The following is a 16,969-nucleotide window of genomic DNA, read 5'->3' as shown; positions in this document are numbered from 1 at the left end:
CGTCATGTTTTAAAATTTACTATACTTAGCGCATATAAGCCCATATAACAAGCTTTTAAAGTTAAGGAATGATTAATTAGTGTGAGTGTAATGTGTTCCTTTAACCTTCAAAAGGGGCTTCACTGCAGTGTAGATTTACCCTGGATAGGTGTATTCACGGTATAGCACTCCTCCACCACAGTGAAACCACCTTTACAGGGGGTTACATGCGGTTTATATATGTTTATTCGTTCATTTCGAATAGTTCGAAATTTAGAATAATTCAAATTTGTGTCGAAACGAATTAGAATACTGTAATACTCGCTCAAATATTCAAAGTGCTCGAATATCTGCACATGTCCAGTTAAAGAGCACGTCAAAAGGTGCTAAGTACGAGTGCAGGTGCCCCCACCTTGATCTCGACGTCTCCCACAGGTAGCAGTGGTTGCCGATGGATGCAATCAAGAGATGGTTGTTGCATATGCCCCAGTCGGCCGCCAGGAGGATGCCTGGTTGTCCCGCCTCCATGGACATGAGCGGCTGCCCCGTCATCGCATTGTACAGCCGCAGAGTGCCGCGCTTCTCGCCCACTAGCAGCTACGCAGCAAAGGACGATAGAAACGTGCAAAGATTCTGTACTTATTGCGTGTCTACAGCAGAGCTGTTATGCTCTAGGTTTGTTCGTGTGGCGTAGAAAGAAAACTATATCACCACCATAAACTGACACGTGCTCCTTTCGTCAAGCCAAGTTAAGCTTAAATGAGCCTAGTTAAGCCAAGGCGATTATAACCAAGCCTAATTAAGTCTAGTTGAGCATGCAAACACCTAATCATCTAATCATAATTAACCTAATTAAGCCAAAACCTAATTAGCCCTAGTTAGGCCAAGTTGAATTCTCAGTGTGACTAGTGAGGTTGAGCTCGGCAAACCTTACAGAGCCAAGCCTAATTAAGACTAATTGGCTAATTAATCCAGAGCTGGGCTTGGAAATGCAAGTTACTTGAGACAAATCCCAGATATGCTAATTAGTCTAATTCGCCTAATTAAGCTACTGTAATCGTGTAGATTCGGTGCTGATATGTGATGGCCAGTTGATGCCCAATCTATATCGTTCGATAAGCTAGTTGCCAAAACTTGGTTTACGAGAGAGATCACGTGAACACTTCATGCAGCCATGTGTGAATGCACATATCAATTGACCTAGCAGCGCTTAGCAAAAATTAGAAAAGCCTAGCCAAACCAGGACCAGCTAGGTGCCCGCCAGCTCTGCTGTGACCCAGCCTTGCATCTTAGTGTAAGCTGCGCTAATTGTTTTATTTCGACAGCTCTTGCGGTACTGGTGGCATTGTGGTTACATGTTTATGGCGCACACATTCACACGGGAAATGAAGCAAACGCCCATCAGTTGGGCTGGACGAACACTGCGACATTGTTGTGAAGACGAAGAATACATCAATCCAAGGCACCAGTTAATGAATAAACTTTTCGTTTATGTAAAGTCCTGCCCAGCACAAAAAAAAAAGTCACAGTTTCATCGCAAGGGCGAAGCACTGTATGCGATAGCAATAAATTGTAGTGTTACACGAAGTGAGGCTAGCAGCTAATTGTTTGGTATCCGATCTCGCGTAACTACAAAATGCTGGTGTAAGAGAATATGGCCGTTCCAGGGAGTGATGCTCTCTGCACAGTCACTTCACGTTGAGAGCGCAGCACGTAGAAGGGTATTGAGCCACCCGCTGTCATGGCTTTCGAGATAGCGCGTGCACCAGCGAGTGCGACCGCGCCCTTAGATTCAAAGTTCAAAGTGGCAACCCCCCCACCTCATATCTTTTCATGGTCATTAAAGACGGGCGCCGAGGCGTTTCCTGTCTGCTTCGACGGCAGGCCTCCCGAGCAGGGTGATGTTATCGCATGCATTCCCCGAGAAACGGGCCGGCTCGTTTGATCTCTGCTTCGGCTGCGTTCGTCGCCCCCGCTCGCGCGCTTTTACCCGCGGTAGAACATACAATGTGCGGGGGGATCTTATCAATTTGAACTTCATACCGGAAGGACATGACGGCAATCGCAAAAACCCGTCGAGACTGTCCATATAATTGCTATTGCAATAAAAGAAAGGCAAAGAAGAACCCTTCTGATGCAACAACATTGGTGAGCACAGTTGTCGGAAATCTGATCTGGGAGTGAAACGCGTCGGCTTTTGTATGTGCACCTGTGTAGTCACTGGTGCTCATGTTGGTTCTAGAATGAACATGGGCATTCGTATCATGCATGCAACCTGCCTAGAACAAATAAAAGCATTTCAGAAGGTTCCAACACTAAAATAGTTTAAGCTGGCAAAACAAGGTCGTTGTCATTAAAAAAAAGTCAATACACTCACACCTCAATATAACGAACAAGGACATAACGAATTATCGGTTATAACGAAGTGAAGAACAGTGTTGTCATAGATACAGTGTTACAAATATGCATTTATAACAAATTTTTGGATATATAACACACTTGTTTTCGTGTCAGATGCGACTTTGTTATAATGAGGTTTGAGTGTATGATGCTACTGAACTGTCACAGAAATGTCACTGAAAAAACATGAGGTTAAAAATGCTTCTCAAAATCTTTTATAGTATGGTTAAAATAGATTAGGAAACTTACTTTTAGCCCCTAATTTCATATCTCATAGAAGTGACCACGCACTAAAAATAAGGAAAATTATTCGTAAAACAAATGTCTTTCAGCTCTTCATTTTCCCAGACATAACCCAGTGGAATCGGCTACCTCAACAAATTGCTTATCGCCGCACTGAAGCATCGTTCCGAACATTATTGTTGGATGTATAATGGCACGAACTTTTTTTTCCTAGTTCTGTTGTTGTGTTTGCTCAGTTGTCTATTTGTACGAGCATGTGTAACCCCCCCCCCCCCCCCCCCCACTGCAGTAATGCTTTCAGACGCTGCAGGTACTCGAAATAAATAAGTAAAAAATTAAAAAAAAAACTGAACTGCCACTGAGATTCCACTGAAATGAACACCATAAGTGTGGTTGTGTCACAGTTACAAGGCTCCCAACCTTTCCAAGCTCATTATGATGCCAGACAACTGCGGTGCCAGCCGACCGTAGGGCAATGCGCGCCTGCTGTGTGCCGTCCAGACCCCAGATGCGGCAGCTGTTGTCGTCTCCGACACTGGCCAGTGCCTCGCCCGACTGCGGCTCAAAGGCCACAGCATTCACAGCACCTTGGTGGCCAGACAGAACCTAGGGCACCGCGAGAACACAAAGAGATAAGGCATAGTAGGCAATAAGTAACAATAAATCCACATGAGAGTGACACAATGAGCGACGGAATAAGGGTGCAGTCTTGCACACGTTCTGTGACAGAATGGAACGTGACGTCACGAGAGAACGAGAGGGAGCAAACAGCCAGTAGGTGAGCTCAGGAAATTTAGAAATGTTTTCAATGCATGAAGAAGTATGTGATTGTTATTAACTGAACATTAATATTGGGAGGCATCGTTTTTTTTCAAAGCTTGAAATTGAAGAGTGCGATGACTAACAATTTATTTGTGTTAATGTCTTGATTGGGCTCCAGGCAGTGTTGCAATTTACCACGAGATGTTCAGTGTGTGTGTGTGTGTGTGGGGGGGGCTGGTTGCCATTTTCGCAAACTATCGGAGCGGGATTAGATTAAGCCAGGCAAAAAGCACGCTAATTTGCTTCTCTGGCCCAAGCGCTTAAGTTTTGATCCAATCCAAGTCGTTTGGAGACTGTTCTATATCCAATCTATCGGACAGAACGGTGCCTCTACCTTTCCTATGCCCGTTCTTTGCCTAGCAGATGACAAAATGATTGATAGCACTGCCTTTTCCGGTTGCTGTTCTCACATCTGGCCGTCAGATGAGCGTCGACCAATCCCATGCGGCTCGATCGAATGTTCTGTCACAGAACGTGTACAAGATTGCACCCCAGGCTGTTCGCACGACCTGTCACACATTCAATATTGCTCGATCACTCGGTTCCGGAATTCTAGAATCTTTTGCCCGTCACCCGGAAGTGCTATGCATCACAAGTCAATAGAAAAAAGCTGGAACAGGAGGTACATCAGCGACTTACTAACGGCTGTTGTGCCGCGCTATGATCAAGTGCACTAAACGGAAACTATTGAGATTAGCTAAACGACCCACTTGGACGTCATCTGTTTCCAGGTTCGAGTAGAAGATCCGCACCTCGTTGTCCAAGCTCGCAGTCGCAAACCTAGAAAAGACCAGTCATGATGTCAAATAACATAAAGTACTCTGAGCGGAGCAGGTTTCTGGCATGATGATCTTGCCCCAGGCAGATTTGTTCCTTGATAATTGAGCATGATGTAAACAAACTTTAAAGTCTACTGTTCAATGCGTTCAGCTGCCTATTGTACTGTTCACATCTAGCCTCTTCCACACCAATTTTGGTAGTCCATGGTCCTGAGGCTCTTGATGACAAAAGCTGTTGCTAGAGCCATTAATATTAACCTATTGTGAAACATTGGATGTTTCACAATCAATTAGCTGTACGCAAGTGCTTACGACAAAAATATCTGGGATCACTATTGAAGATAACATGTTATAATCACAATAATGGTGATGTCTTTTGCCCTGGCACATGGTTGCAATGCAGATTCTAAGTCACCTTTTTTACTAGTGAAAATAGGTCAGCAGAGCAATGTGCTTGATGCTGATGTCACTGCATCCCATAACCCATCCTTGGTGCTAGTTAAGCACCACACTGATTTGTCAAAATTCGTAGCTGCAAGAGCGATATGTTTAGGGACAGTGATTCCTCAAAATTCCTAGTTGCAACATCGAAATGCTCATCAACAGCCCAAATGCTCGCAATTCTGATCTTCAGTTCATCCGCAGCACGTGCACATACCATACTTTTTAACGCTATCATAATATTATTTCAATTGAATTCAACATTTCTGTTCGCTTTTTGTCACGTCACTCATTGTCATGCTACCCTGCTGTGACAATGCCGTATGGGCAGATGCAGCATTCTGAGTAATTAAAGAAGTAATTATATGATGTTTAGTCACGTGAGGGCGAGGTCTGGCCAAAGGGAACCGGGAGACGGTATGTTATGCAAATTGCAATGAATGGCATAATCAATGAAAGTGCGGAAGTGCAATGGTGACTGCACAGAGGCCACAAGTCAGTTGCAGTAAACTTCACAGAACATGTAACTGCTAAAAAAAATTATCTTAACAAGCAATGAGATGAGATGAGTAGTGGCAAGTAGGAGACCACAAACACTCAGCTAATGGTAAATTAAGCATTCTTGTTGCCTAAAGTTCATTTATATCACTTCTGGTTGGAATACTTTGCTACACACGATTGCTGTGGTGAAGGCAGTACTGCGTTTAATGAGACGTTGGACATGGGCTATTTCGAGAAGGATTTAAAAAAAAAAATTTTTTTTCACCTTTTTAGGAATGCTTGTTGCCAGCAGATAACTATCACATGTCACTTGAGTGGGTGGTTGAATTCAACTTACCAAGAAATATAGCATGACTGACTGTACAATCCTTAAATATTTATTTACACTGTAATTACAGTGAATTACAACAAATTACAATGAATACACCATCACTTATTTTAACACTTCCATATGGTTAAAATTTGGTCTTCAGAACATTGGCATTTTATAGACAGTTGCTCACAATGCGTGTCGCAAAGCGATAAAAGAAGTTGGTATGAATAGCACTGCTGCCTTGCCAAGTACCCCTAGATGCTGGCAGGGGCCAGGAGGCATGGGTTGTATGAAGTGGTTTGATTGCTACAGCGGCCTCTCCAAGCAAGGTAGCAAAACAATAAAGTTCACCCACCTGATCCATTTTGGATCCAACACGAGAGACATGTTGGGGCTCCAAGAAATGTCCTGGAGGGGGGCATCGTGCTTGAACTCGCGCTTGATGGTCACTTCCACTTGTTTCAGCTCGCTGAATTCAGCCTTCGGATCCTAAATGGAGAAACTGGCCGATACTAGCCTCTGGCTTGACATGCAAGTGTGCTGCAGTAAGCCCTTCCCCAATGCCAGTTGCCCAGTGGAGGAAGAATCAGAGTGCACACAATTTTCATGCACTTCAACTCTGTTAAGTGTTCCCAAGAATGCGAGCCTTGACAAAAAGAAACGTTACCATAAACCCACGTGAAGTGGTCAGTGAAGCGCGATGCATACAGTTGTTTCTATTTTCTCTTTAGGCAATGTGTCATCATGCAATGATTATGCAGCATTACAGGTGACAGCTGGCTTGCAAAGGCGAGTTTTCGGTTCATAGTCCTAGCATAACGCAAAGCCTAGGCAGGAACTTCATTTGAATGAGTTGGTTCACAGTTAAGTGGGGAAAATGCAGTGCAAGAAGCCACAGTAAAGCCACAATAAAGCCACAGTAAAGAAGCCACAGTAAAGTGGACAAGCACCGACTTACAAGTTAGTTGCAAATGCTGACTTACAGTCAAGTTGCAACATACAAGTGAGCTACAATGCCGACTTAATACTGAATTGTAACATCCAAGTGAGTTACAATGCTGATGACTGAGCTTTAACTTCCGAGCGAGTTAAAATTCTCACTTATAACCAAGTTGTAAATTACCACTGAGTTAAATGCCGACACAAGGCACATGTAATGTCACAGCAAATAATGAAACCCACAGACAATCAAGCCAAGGAAAGCATTGGGGACATTACTTGTAGGCTTCAATTGCAGTGTAGTAATTATGAGATAAATGGAAAGGAATGAAAGTGAACAAAAAAGCAAGTTTGCCGCCAGGGACCGAACCTACAACATACCTGCCAACCTGGTTACCTCAAAATTTGGGAGATTCATAAAACGGGGGGGGGGGGGGGGGACGCGACCAAAGAAAACAGTTGTAGGTAAGAATTTACTCTTAGTCAGGGCTGCAATATGACAGCCAGTTAAGTATTTGAAGCTAGTGGTCGCACTGATAAGTGTAATTATACGGCGCATGCACCCGTGCGTAATTAAGGAACACAATCTGCTGTGTGCCGTGACAGCTAGAAGCCCCTTGCCAATCTTAATGCTCTTTTCCACATGACACCAATGTACTGTGGCGAAAGTGACTTAAGCGTTCCGCACGCAATAAGAAAATTTAGAACCGATGTCCTTGGTTATAACTGTTTTGTTTTCATAGTGGCACTAGTGCTGTTTTTCAGGAGATTTATGGCCGTGCTTGTACAGTCGGGAGGATTGCTCAAAATTCGGGAGTCTCCCAGCCAAATCGGGAGAGTTGGCAGGTATGCTACAATCTTTGGATAACGCGTCCGATGCTCGGCGGTCACTCTCCCATCCACTTTACTGGGCATTTCTGTGCGTGCAAACCCAGGAGTGTTAGCCAGAACCACTCGTAGCCATGACTAAAGTGGGATAGGTTAGCCAATGAACGCTTTTGCATTAAAGGAAAGGCAGTGTCTAGTGTTCTGTCCATCAGAAATGATAAGAAGTGATAGTGCCATCCAGATAGAGCAAACGTGCAGTGAGTAATGTTTTGTCCAGATGAAATGAAAATGTGTAGTTAGGATTTCATCTAGACTGAATGATTGATCGGCGCTAAAGTAACCATGCAGACAAAATCGAAACTAAATTTCTATGGCTTACATTCAGTGCAGCGTCCTAGCTTGTGAGAAGTTCACCCACAACACATCGTGGTCCATTTGGGTTTCTTTGCATGCCACCAAAGAATCAGGCTTGTGGTTGCGACTGCTGAGCTGTCCTGCCAGAGCTAGTTACGGAGGCCATGGACTGGGCCCAATTTCGCTGTTTCTGCTCGCTAGGCTGTTTCTTTTGGCGCTTCTGTCACATCACGAAAACTCCATTGCAGGGTACTTGCGACGCATGCTCAGATGTGGGCAATTTCAAGCTGTGGTGTTAAGGAGATGTGGCCCGTACCAACGCCTACCCTATTTTTTTTTTCAATGCCAGTGAAAACGCTCGTTCCTCAGTGGGAACCATTGGTCCGCCTTAGTTCAAGCAGTTGTCGTGGTGCAACGCCACCTAAAGGGTACGACTGCTTGCGTCACACGTGCGTTCCCGTTTATATGCAATAGATGCGTCGTCCCTGGCTAAAAGTCAGTCAAATTTGTTCCTTCGTACTCCTTCCTTTGTGGCTCGAAGATATGCTGCCAATGCCTCACAGCGCTCGCGTGGCACATCCTAAAGCCAGCACATGCAGCAGTGTCGCAGTGAGGCATTCCCGTTGGTAGCCTGCACAGCGCCATGAACAGAGATGTGCCATCTCAAAACACTGCGTCTCTTAGAGAGCCAGCGTGACAGTCAACATAGTGATCATGAGTAGGGTGCCTCCATAGAGTAACATATTTGCTTGCTATGTTATTCTATGGTGCCTCGATGCGCGCCGCGCATCAAGGCACCCTGATGATGAGGGATACAAGACACCGCTCCACGGATGCAAACACAATTGAACAAAAAAGTTACCTCCACTGATATCCGTCGTGGAGCACCACCTACCGGGTACTGTATATTTATTATTGTTAGGCTAGGACACCAAGAGCGAGTCCGACCGGTAAAAAGGGTAATTGGCCACAGATATCATCATCATCACCGTAAGAACGCAAACTAGGCGCGAAGGCTAGCAGACGGGGGAGAATTGGAAAGGACGATAGAAGAGGGTGGTGAACGGCCGGATCAGGCGTTGATCGGGCCCATCTGACTGGCATAGAAAAAAATAGAGGAGGCGCTGCCGTGCAGTGCGGAATAGAGTTACTGTATATGCTATTATACAGTAACTCTAACTCTAGTACGGAACGCTTCTACCTCGCGTTCTAGACAAGCGTCTTGAGCTTCGAGCTCATCGCAAGCGAGGACGCCGCACTGGACGGATGCTACTTTATTGTTCCATCCGGCCAGAACGCAAGTAAAGCAGCGTAAAGGAAAACTGACCGGCAACTTGACGTCGAAAACAGTCACGGACGACGCGGTACCGACAGCCAGAAGAGAAGCGTTCCACCTGCAGTGGCAAAACTTGACAACCCTGGTGGTTCCTTTCACGGAAAGCTTGCGATTTGGATCGAGGTCGACGGTGTTCGTAACGAGTTCGGCAGCCGTGATCTTCATGTTCGAAAACCGGCAAGATACACGCGAAAGTTTTACAAGCTTGGTTTCAAGCGCTTGCGGAAAGCCGCCACGCGTTGATTGATGTTTACTACGCCGATGCTGCCGCTTTTTGACCGAGAAAATAAGCTCTGATAGCTGTTGGACGGGTTTCAGCAAAACGATGCGCACGTAATTTGCAAACTTTGGCTTACGCTTTTTTAAATTACAACGCTCTTTACGAAAGTGGCCTGCGAGGAGCGCTTGTATCTTTTCGTCCCAGCGACAGTTCCTTATGAGCTGAAGACACACGTCTCAAAGTCTATTCTTGCGGAGCTCTCGACAAGCGTTTTGCAGCCGCAAATATAGAGGAGGTCGTGCCGCAAATATGTCATGACCGCCATATTTAAGACAGCTGTACAGACCAATCGTGGGCCAATCGGATGCTGTGATTGGACCATGATTGGACCATGATTGGACTTTTTGACTTGGAGGCACTGCCCATGAACATCGACACCGCGTTTTTGTTTACCGCCATCTAGAGGCGACTTCGAGCAGCGTCTCGTTTTCGTCTGTCTCTGCGCCTGCTGGCAGCTCGAACAACTCGAAACCTTCCCTACGGAATTGCGCTCCCCTTCTCGGTCCGTCCGTGGGTGAGTCCTCGTTCTCGACTTCGTTCACGGCACGCTGTTGACTTCGTCGCCGAAGTCCAAACTTCGGCACGGTCGCCTCGTTCTCTGCGCTTCTCCACGATTCAACGAGAAAGTCCCTGCAATCCTGATCCCATTTTAGGCCTAATCTCCTCTAGCTTTTCAGGGTCTTCGCTTGAACCGTCGGGCTTTCTCGGTTAGTACAGGGTCGAGCAAAGACGACGCGCCGAGCTTGCCTGCCTATCGCGATCGTGCGAGTCACCGCTACTGCGCTGCACCCCCTGTAGCGAGCGTCGCATCGTCGAACGAGTCGTATTTAAATCGCCAAGCGGACGCGTCACCGTCTTGCATCCGACGCTTGGCACCCCCCTGTGCTTCCGCTGCAGCGATCAGCTGTTCGAGCCCTTGGATCGCGTTCTCTGCCACGCTCAAAACAGTGTCAGCCATGTCTCGAAGCGCAGATGAGATCGGGCTTGCAGTGTGCGTGACTGTTTACGCCGTCCCGGCAGTGTCGAACTAGCTCCATTGAATGAAATGTGGTGCTGTTATGCTAACTAGCACGATCATGGGTGCGCTTCGTGGACGCCGAGAGTGCCAAATCACGCTCCCTTTGCGCAATTGCACCCCAGGGGTGAGAGAGAGGAGTTGGCTGGGGGAGCGTTCTAAAAATACGGGTGTTTTCTCGTCCAAAACGCCTTTTCGCGTGGCGATGTGGTGATTGGAGCGGAATTTCCAATACGCCCCTTGAAGAATTTTTCAGCGACGCTGCGTATGTTACGGCGTCCAGAGCTGGCCCCCAAAATCGATGTCCTTGACCTCTTGTGTGCCGTCGGCTCGCGGAGAGGTTGTTACCCTTTGTTTACGGACGTTGTTCGCGCGTGCAATCGCGCGTCGCCATGCCTGCGCGAACACGCAAGCGTGCCGTGAATCAGTATGATCGCGTTGGTTTCTCCGTTTCCTTGCTGTGCGGTTGCTTTGGTAATAATCGAAACACTTCAAAGAAGAGTTCGTTAAAAAAGAACAATAGAAACAGTAGAAGCTCAGCCCAACAAGATGACAGCTTTGTTGGGGGCTAGTATTTTGATATATCGCTGGAGCTAAATAAGGATCCACACTTATCAATGTCAACAAGCCACTTGAAGGTTGAGTGCAGTGCTGAAGTGCACTTGGCCACTGGCATGTTTTGTGTTGGGAAGCACGGAGCCCCAGTGGCACGTCGTGTAACGTTACGGAGAAGCGTGGCCCATGCCAGGTGATTGCACGGTCTTTCACGCTTTTGGTGATCGTGTGTGTGAACAATACAGCTACACAGTACCATATTGTGTAAAAAGGCCAATTTCAGCAATGGATCGAGTAGCACTGAAAACCGTTTTTGTCACGTTGAAAGAATTGCTCGACCAAACAGTGCAACAGCAATAGGATAGCAAAGAAAATGAATAACATGTTTCGTTAACGATGCACATTGCTGACACTTGTTCAACGATGCGAAACACTAACTGTTTGGGATAGCTGTCACCTAAGGTATCCAATACTAGGGTCAGTGGCATTTGCCCATCGCCTCCTGCAATTACGAATGATGGGCTACGTTTGCTGACCTCACCAGTGTTGTGAAAACCTGCACCTTTGATATGGCATTCAAAACCAGTGAGAACAGTTGCCAAAGACACGATTGACAGTTTATCACGTTTAGACCAACCAGTTCTTTGCAAATTTGTTCGGAACTGATTACGCGTGATGTATCTCCGACAGCATGCTTTAAATGAATTTAACTATGCGCCAGCATATCCTGTATTGATATTATACACTCCTTCATACACTTAGTAGGCAACTTGAGGAAGGTTTGCCTTTGCAACTAAAAATAGTGTGAGACATGTAAGAAAGGTATAGGTCTACACTTTCTAGTTCAGTGCAGTGTGAAGTATTATACGTTTATGTTAAATAAGAAATTTAATACAAGACAGGCATCGAAGATCTGATCCTATTAACACTGTGTGCGGAGCGACAGGTCTGTGTGATCGATGGTGATGGCGTGCCACTTTTTGCTTAAGATTGAAACACCATATGCCCCATATTGGTGGCATGTGAGGGTGCGAGTAATATGTTACATGGTGCAAACATATGTCCATATGTTGTACATGTAATATATGTAGCAGTAAATCAGTTGGAAGGGCATCAGATCAAGTACGGTACCATGAAATGAAGTCAGCAGCTTTACACTGCGCTACCTGTGTAGCTTTCTTAAAAGGAAAATGTTGTCATGCGCATTTTTAGCACGGTGCTGTCAGGGAAAAACCCGTATACATTTTCGAGAAAGGAAAGTACATGCTTTCGAAGAACTCAGTACTTTTTCAAACAGCGCAGAGGTGGGACCATGAAAAGGACCCCACAGCACATGCGCTGACTTCTAGCAGAAGTTTATTTCACGAACACGAGATTTATCTATATAAAACATAACACGGCCATAGCCAAGTGTGGCCCTTCATGTGTATGTTCAGCATCCTTCCAGTTACTTGACATGGAAATCGCATATCTGCAGAACTAACACCTCCTCCAAAGCCTGTAACCTCTAGTCATTCATTTATTCGAGTTTATCCCATGTTTTTCTCCTCCTTCTCTGCCATCTGTCGCTATATATTTCATGTTTGCCCAGTAAACCTGTGTTGAAAGCCAGTGCCTGTGTTGTGTGGTTCTCTTTAGCTTCCCACATTATCTGAAAAAGAGTGTACATACCAATAAGTAAGTCTAAAGGGACACTAAAAAGAAAAACGATTTTTCTCATATTAGTAAATTACTCTTTCACAGTTACAAAATCACAATGTATGCCGCGAGAAGACGCTTGGTAAGCAAGAAAAAACACAAAAAGAAAATGTGGGTGGTGATGCCACCTTCAAATTGTCACACCAAACGCCGTGATGTCTACTAGGTCCTACATAGTTTGACCTCAATTTTCACGTCTATTAATGAACCTATGATGGTGAATTAATCTCAGAGCGCAGTTTATCAGTCTAAGCCTATCCTTTTCTCACTTTAGTGTCCCTCTAACCGCCATTTTAAATACGAAGGACTCGTTTTAAATCAATCAAAATGTTTTATTTTCTCCGTTACATATGCAAGGTGAAAAGGGGGAAAAAGCCAAAAGTTCTTCGGCTTGACAAAGCTCCGGTCCCCAACACACACAGTGGTGAGGTTGGTGTCAATACAGTATTGCATAGCATGTTTACATAAGGGTATTTAACCTAGCTACGCGGACATACTTTCATGTTTTTTTTAAAAGTTGGTTACAATACATTAGTGACGAGTCACTTTAGGTAGTTTGATGTCTTATTGTGCATGTTATTACCCTTCACAATGTCAGCTGCATATGACAGGAAGCAAAGTACAGTAGTAAAAAAAGTACAAGAACTCTTTAATGTTTTATTTTTGTTTTTTTTAAACAATTGACGTCAGTGCAGCTTTGTGCCTATACCTGTTGCGAAAGCTGTGTGTTGTGTAGGGGTTGTGCATTGTTGGACGTCATCAAAGTTTATTGTGTTGGTGCTACTGTGCAGTGGCAATTGAAATGGCTATTAAACATTGAGGCTTTGGGAAACTGTGTGGTGGTGATAACCCCTTTGAGCTCAAGTCCGTAAATACGGTCACAAAGACGGGAAAATGTGACCGTTATGGCTACTGCGATAAGACATTCCCATCAGGGCAAACAACCTCAAGAAGCATTTGCGAGGCACCTTTTACACGTGGGTGAAGAGAATTCACTACTACACATTTTGTGGAAGTGAGGTTATCAGTGACTTTTATGTATGCTTTTATGTATGCTCTCATAAATTTATATGGCTCAGTAGGTCTAAATAGTCAAAATTTTAAATGGAATTGAATACGGATATTGAAGAACAGCAAGCTGCAATGAATATTTGATATTTTCACCTCTGAAGTGACAGCAGATACAGAAGCGTGTGCGAAGTTCATTTGGTATAAGTAAAAATCTAGCTTAGACGTATTGACAAAATATGTATGATACAATTGTACATATATCTGTCTACGCTAATAAAGGTTATACGTTAATATATGCGCATCGATTAAATTCCTCAGAAAGATTAACTTGAAACAACAAAGCAGAAAACTGGGTGTGTTGGTATGGATCCATAATATACAGAACAGAATTGTATTTTTCAGCTCTGTGTGTTCATCAACAGTTTACACTCCTCGTATATCACGAACTCGAAACAGTTTCATTATGTAACTGCGCAAAAAACGAACGGTAACACAAGAGGAGAGGACAGCACAAACAGGCGCAGGCTCTCCTCTTGTGTTACTGTCCGTTTTTTGCGCAGTTACATAATGGATCATTACCAACTCGCCCAAACTTAGCACTCTTCTGCAATTTGAAACAGTTGCGCCATCCATCCTTGTAACTCCCTTATGACTCTGATAAGTGTTATTTATTTGTCTTTGTTTGAATATGTGAAAGAAATGAATATTTGACAGTTTTAGCTAGGCGGTGTCCACAGCTTGACATCCATGACACAGCTCCACCTCGCGCTATTGCTTCTGTCATATGCAACAAGCAGAGCAGTGGCATCAAGATGTGTAATTTTATCCAGAGTGCGCTGCCACTGAGGTGCAAGTTATATCATCTATTGGGTATTCTTGAAATTATATACCATGGCCGGTAGACTTGTGTTTCTCACACCCCTACTGTTCATACACAGCCATATGAAGCCAAGGAAGGCCCAGGGACACCCCCTATGCTCTCCTTGGCTTCATCATCTGTTTGTTTCATACTGTTTCTAACAAAAAATGGACTCCCTAAATCCATTACCTCTGTTGCCCTACTGTTTAGTGATTTATGGAATAATAAAGGAAAATGACTTGTTATTTCATTTATTATTTCTTGTTATCCACATTCTCAAATGAAGAGCTCCTGTCAGTTGTTTGCACTAAATTTGCCACTTGAATTCCTATATGGCTTATCTGTATAGTGTTTCTTAAATGGGTCATGAACCACTTTTCCAAGTAATGATCTAATGACCTCAGTATCGGAGTTTACTGCCTCCCGAATCGATTGCTGCAAAAATTTCTCGAATCCGTCAAGAATGAGCGGAGTTACAGGGGTTTGGGGCACGCTCTCAGCGCTTTCTCTCTTTTCTCGTGCCGACGAGCGCACTGGAAGCTACATAGGGAGGGATGGCACGGGGGAAAGAAGTTACGTCAGTGCGCGTCATGAAACGCGATCGCTCTCCCGCTGTGATTCGCTTGCGTGAGTGCGGCTACCGTGTACTGAGGAGTGCGGCGCCGGCAAGTGGCGGCACCCCGCGGCAAGAAGCGCATCTGATCCGAACGCCGCTCTCGATTTACGTTGGCTATCGGCCAATAAGCATGCTATGTCTCTTGCAACGTAAACTGGCTGATCCGCGACGTCAACGTGCAGACGCCCCGCCCACCGACGAGAGTGAGAACCGGCCTCTGTTTGAAAAGAGGGCCCCCGAGGAAACGGCAACTTCGCGCTCCGCTTGTGGCCTTTACGCGGCGCGCACGACTGTAATATTTGGCAGAGCAATTCATAGCCGTGTCAGCTTTCCGCAGGATGTGTTTTTTCAACAAGCCCAAGGGGTGCTTCGTGACCCCTTTAAGGACACGCATGCTAGTTGCCAGAACTCTCAGCTGCCTTCTTGAAGCGTAGCTGCTTTTCTTTCTTTTTGTTCGCTATTTCTGATCACACGTTACTGGGGCCAGCTGTTTCTTCAGGCCTTAGTAAATAACCCACTTGTGTGGTCTCATGTCGGAAGCAGCTGTGAGCGTTGCAGGCCATCATTCATTGTCGGTTGTTTTTTTTTTCATGTGAGCCTAATCAATTCTGAGCGCACCTGCGTTTCCGAGTTTGGAGACAATAATTTGACGTGTGGCATCTGCTGATGCGTCTCTTTTTCGTTTTCTTCCTTCTTTTGTGGCTTCAACGTGGAATGAATATTGACAGTGTGCTTTAAATGAATTGAACTGTGTAGGCGATTTTCAAAACCTACAAGGAATCTTAAGTAGCACGGAAAGACGAACTAGTTGGTGCGTATGCATCGTTGAAATTTCAAGCGTGAACTGGGACAAGGACAAGTGAGGGAATGTATGTTTGCGGTCCATACAGGACGCTGTATAAATGTTCTTACACATTTGACTCTGCATTGTGTGCAGTGTGGTTGTGAAGCGCGCTTTTCCAATACGGTCGCTTTGTTCAATCACCTTGATCGAGGCATTCCATATTAACATAAGGGGTCAACCTGTATCAGCGGTCATTAGAGGGACTGACAACTGATTTTTCTCAACCCAGTCTTTTACGGCGCAATGAAAAGCTCCGCCTCAGTAGTGGTTAAGCCTGCAGCGGTTGATTCTAAAAGTATGTGGATATTATGTAAGAAGAATTTTTCGATCTGAGAAGCCACTAAAAAGGTATGAGTGCCTCCTCAAGGAATGCTGAGAATTGACAGCAATTGCGATAGCCTTCCTCACAAACTGTTCATTACGCTCAACGTTCTACTTTCACGGGAGTGAGTGCAACTGTGGTTAACCACCTCCATTTGGCCATTTTCAACCGTTTTGTAATAAAGAATAAGTTTTCTGAACACTGATCGTACATGAAATCCCTTTGCTGCCTCGCGATCGTGGTACTTTTCCGGGCCAGGCACTCATAGTACTTTTCCAACTTGTCTACAGGTGCCACTAGTCCCTCAGCTAACTTTCATGCTGCCTGTGGCCTCCGCGATTAGCTCTGGCAACGGCGTGGAGGTCACGTGCCAATCGCGGAGGCCATGTGCTGCCGTTCACGAGCATCGGATCTTACGTTAAGTGAAGGCGGTGCCACTGTTCTGCTCACAGCAAACGAAGATGTACTGGCACATTTTAGGTCAGAAAAGATTATAATAAAAAAAGTGTACCATATTTCAACACTGATATAGAGACCATTAACCGCGTGCACTAGTAAAAGGTCATGTGATCGCCATCATGTGCGTCATCGCTTTATTGCCGCGTGAGGCGCCAAAAGTGACTTTAGTGAAGAAATATAAATCCGTGTCTAACGACAAAAAAAAAAGGGCTTGAAAAGCCAATACGATATACAGTCTTTCCATTAGTGGGGTTATCTAAATTCAAGTTCTAAGCGGTTGTCTGTCCCTTTAACTGTTTCCAGCATAGAAGTGTCACTCCTTAAAGAAAGTGTTTAGTGAAAAGATACTGTGTGATATTGGCCTTTGTTTGCACC

General features: G+C 45.0%; 2 protein-coding genes across 3 annotated transcripts in view; one reads left to right on the top strand and one right to left on the bottom strand.

Moving 5' to 3' along the window:
* Positions 1 to 391: 391 nt before the first annotated feature.
* On the bottom strand, positions 392 to 9,206 carry LOC119378615 (nucleoporin Nup37; the record flags this gene model as incomplete). Of its 2 annotated transcripts, none has more annotated exon segments than XM_037647689.2 (5): positions 392 to 576; positions 3,043 to 3,228; positions 4,155 to 4,224; positions 5,834 to 5,967; positions 8,927 to 9,206. In XM_037647689.2, coding segments are annotated over 5 exon segments (749 nt in total), but the record flags the coding sequence as incomplete, so codon positions are not given.
* A 436-nt stretch (positions 9,207 to 9,642) lies between these two features.
* The window catches only part of LOC119378616 (E3 ubiquitin-protein ligase UBR2-like), a gene marked incomplete at its 3' end in the record, with an annotated part of 28,783 nt that continues 21,456 nt past the window's right edge, over positions 9,643 to 16,969 (top strand). The window contains exon 1 of the mRNA XM_037647691.2: positions 9,643 to 9,729. The remainder of the gene's footprint in view (positions 9,730 to 16,969) is intronic.

The sequence above is a fragment of the Rhipicephalus sanguineus genome, unplaced genomic scaffold (assembly GCF_013339695.2).
Source record: "Rhipicephalus sanguineus isolate Rsan-2018 unplaced genomic scaffold, BIME_Rsan_1.4 Seq897, whole genome shotgun sequence".
Lineage (NCBI taxonomy): Eukaryota > Metazoa > Arthropoda > Arachnida > Ixodida > Ixodidae > Rhipicephalus > Rhipicephalus sanguineus.
The sequence above is the reverse complement of the archived record's forward strand: the minus strand, read 5'-3'. Positions and strand labels throughout refer to the sequence as shown.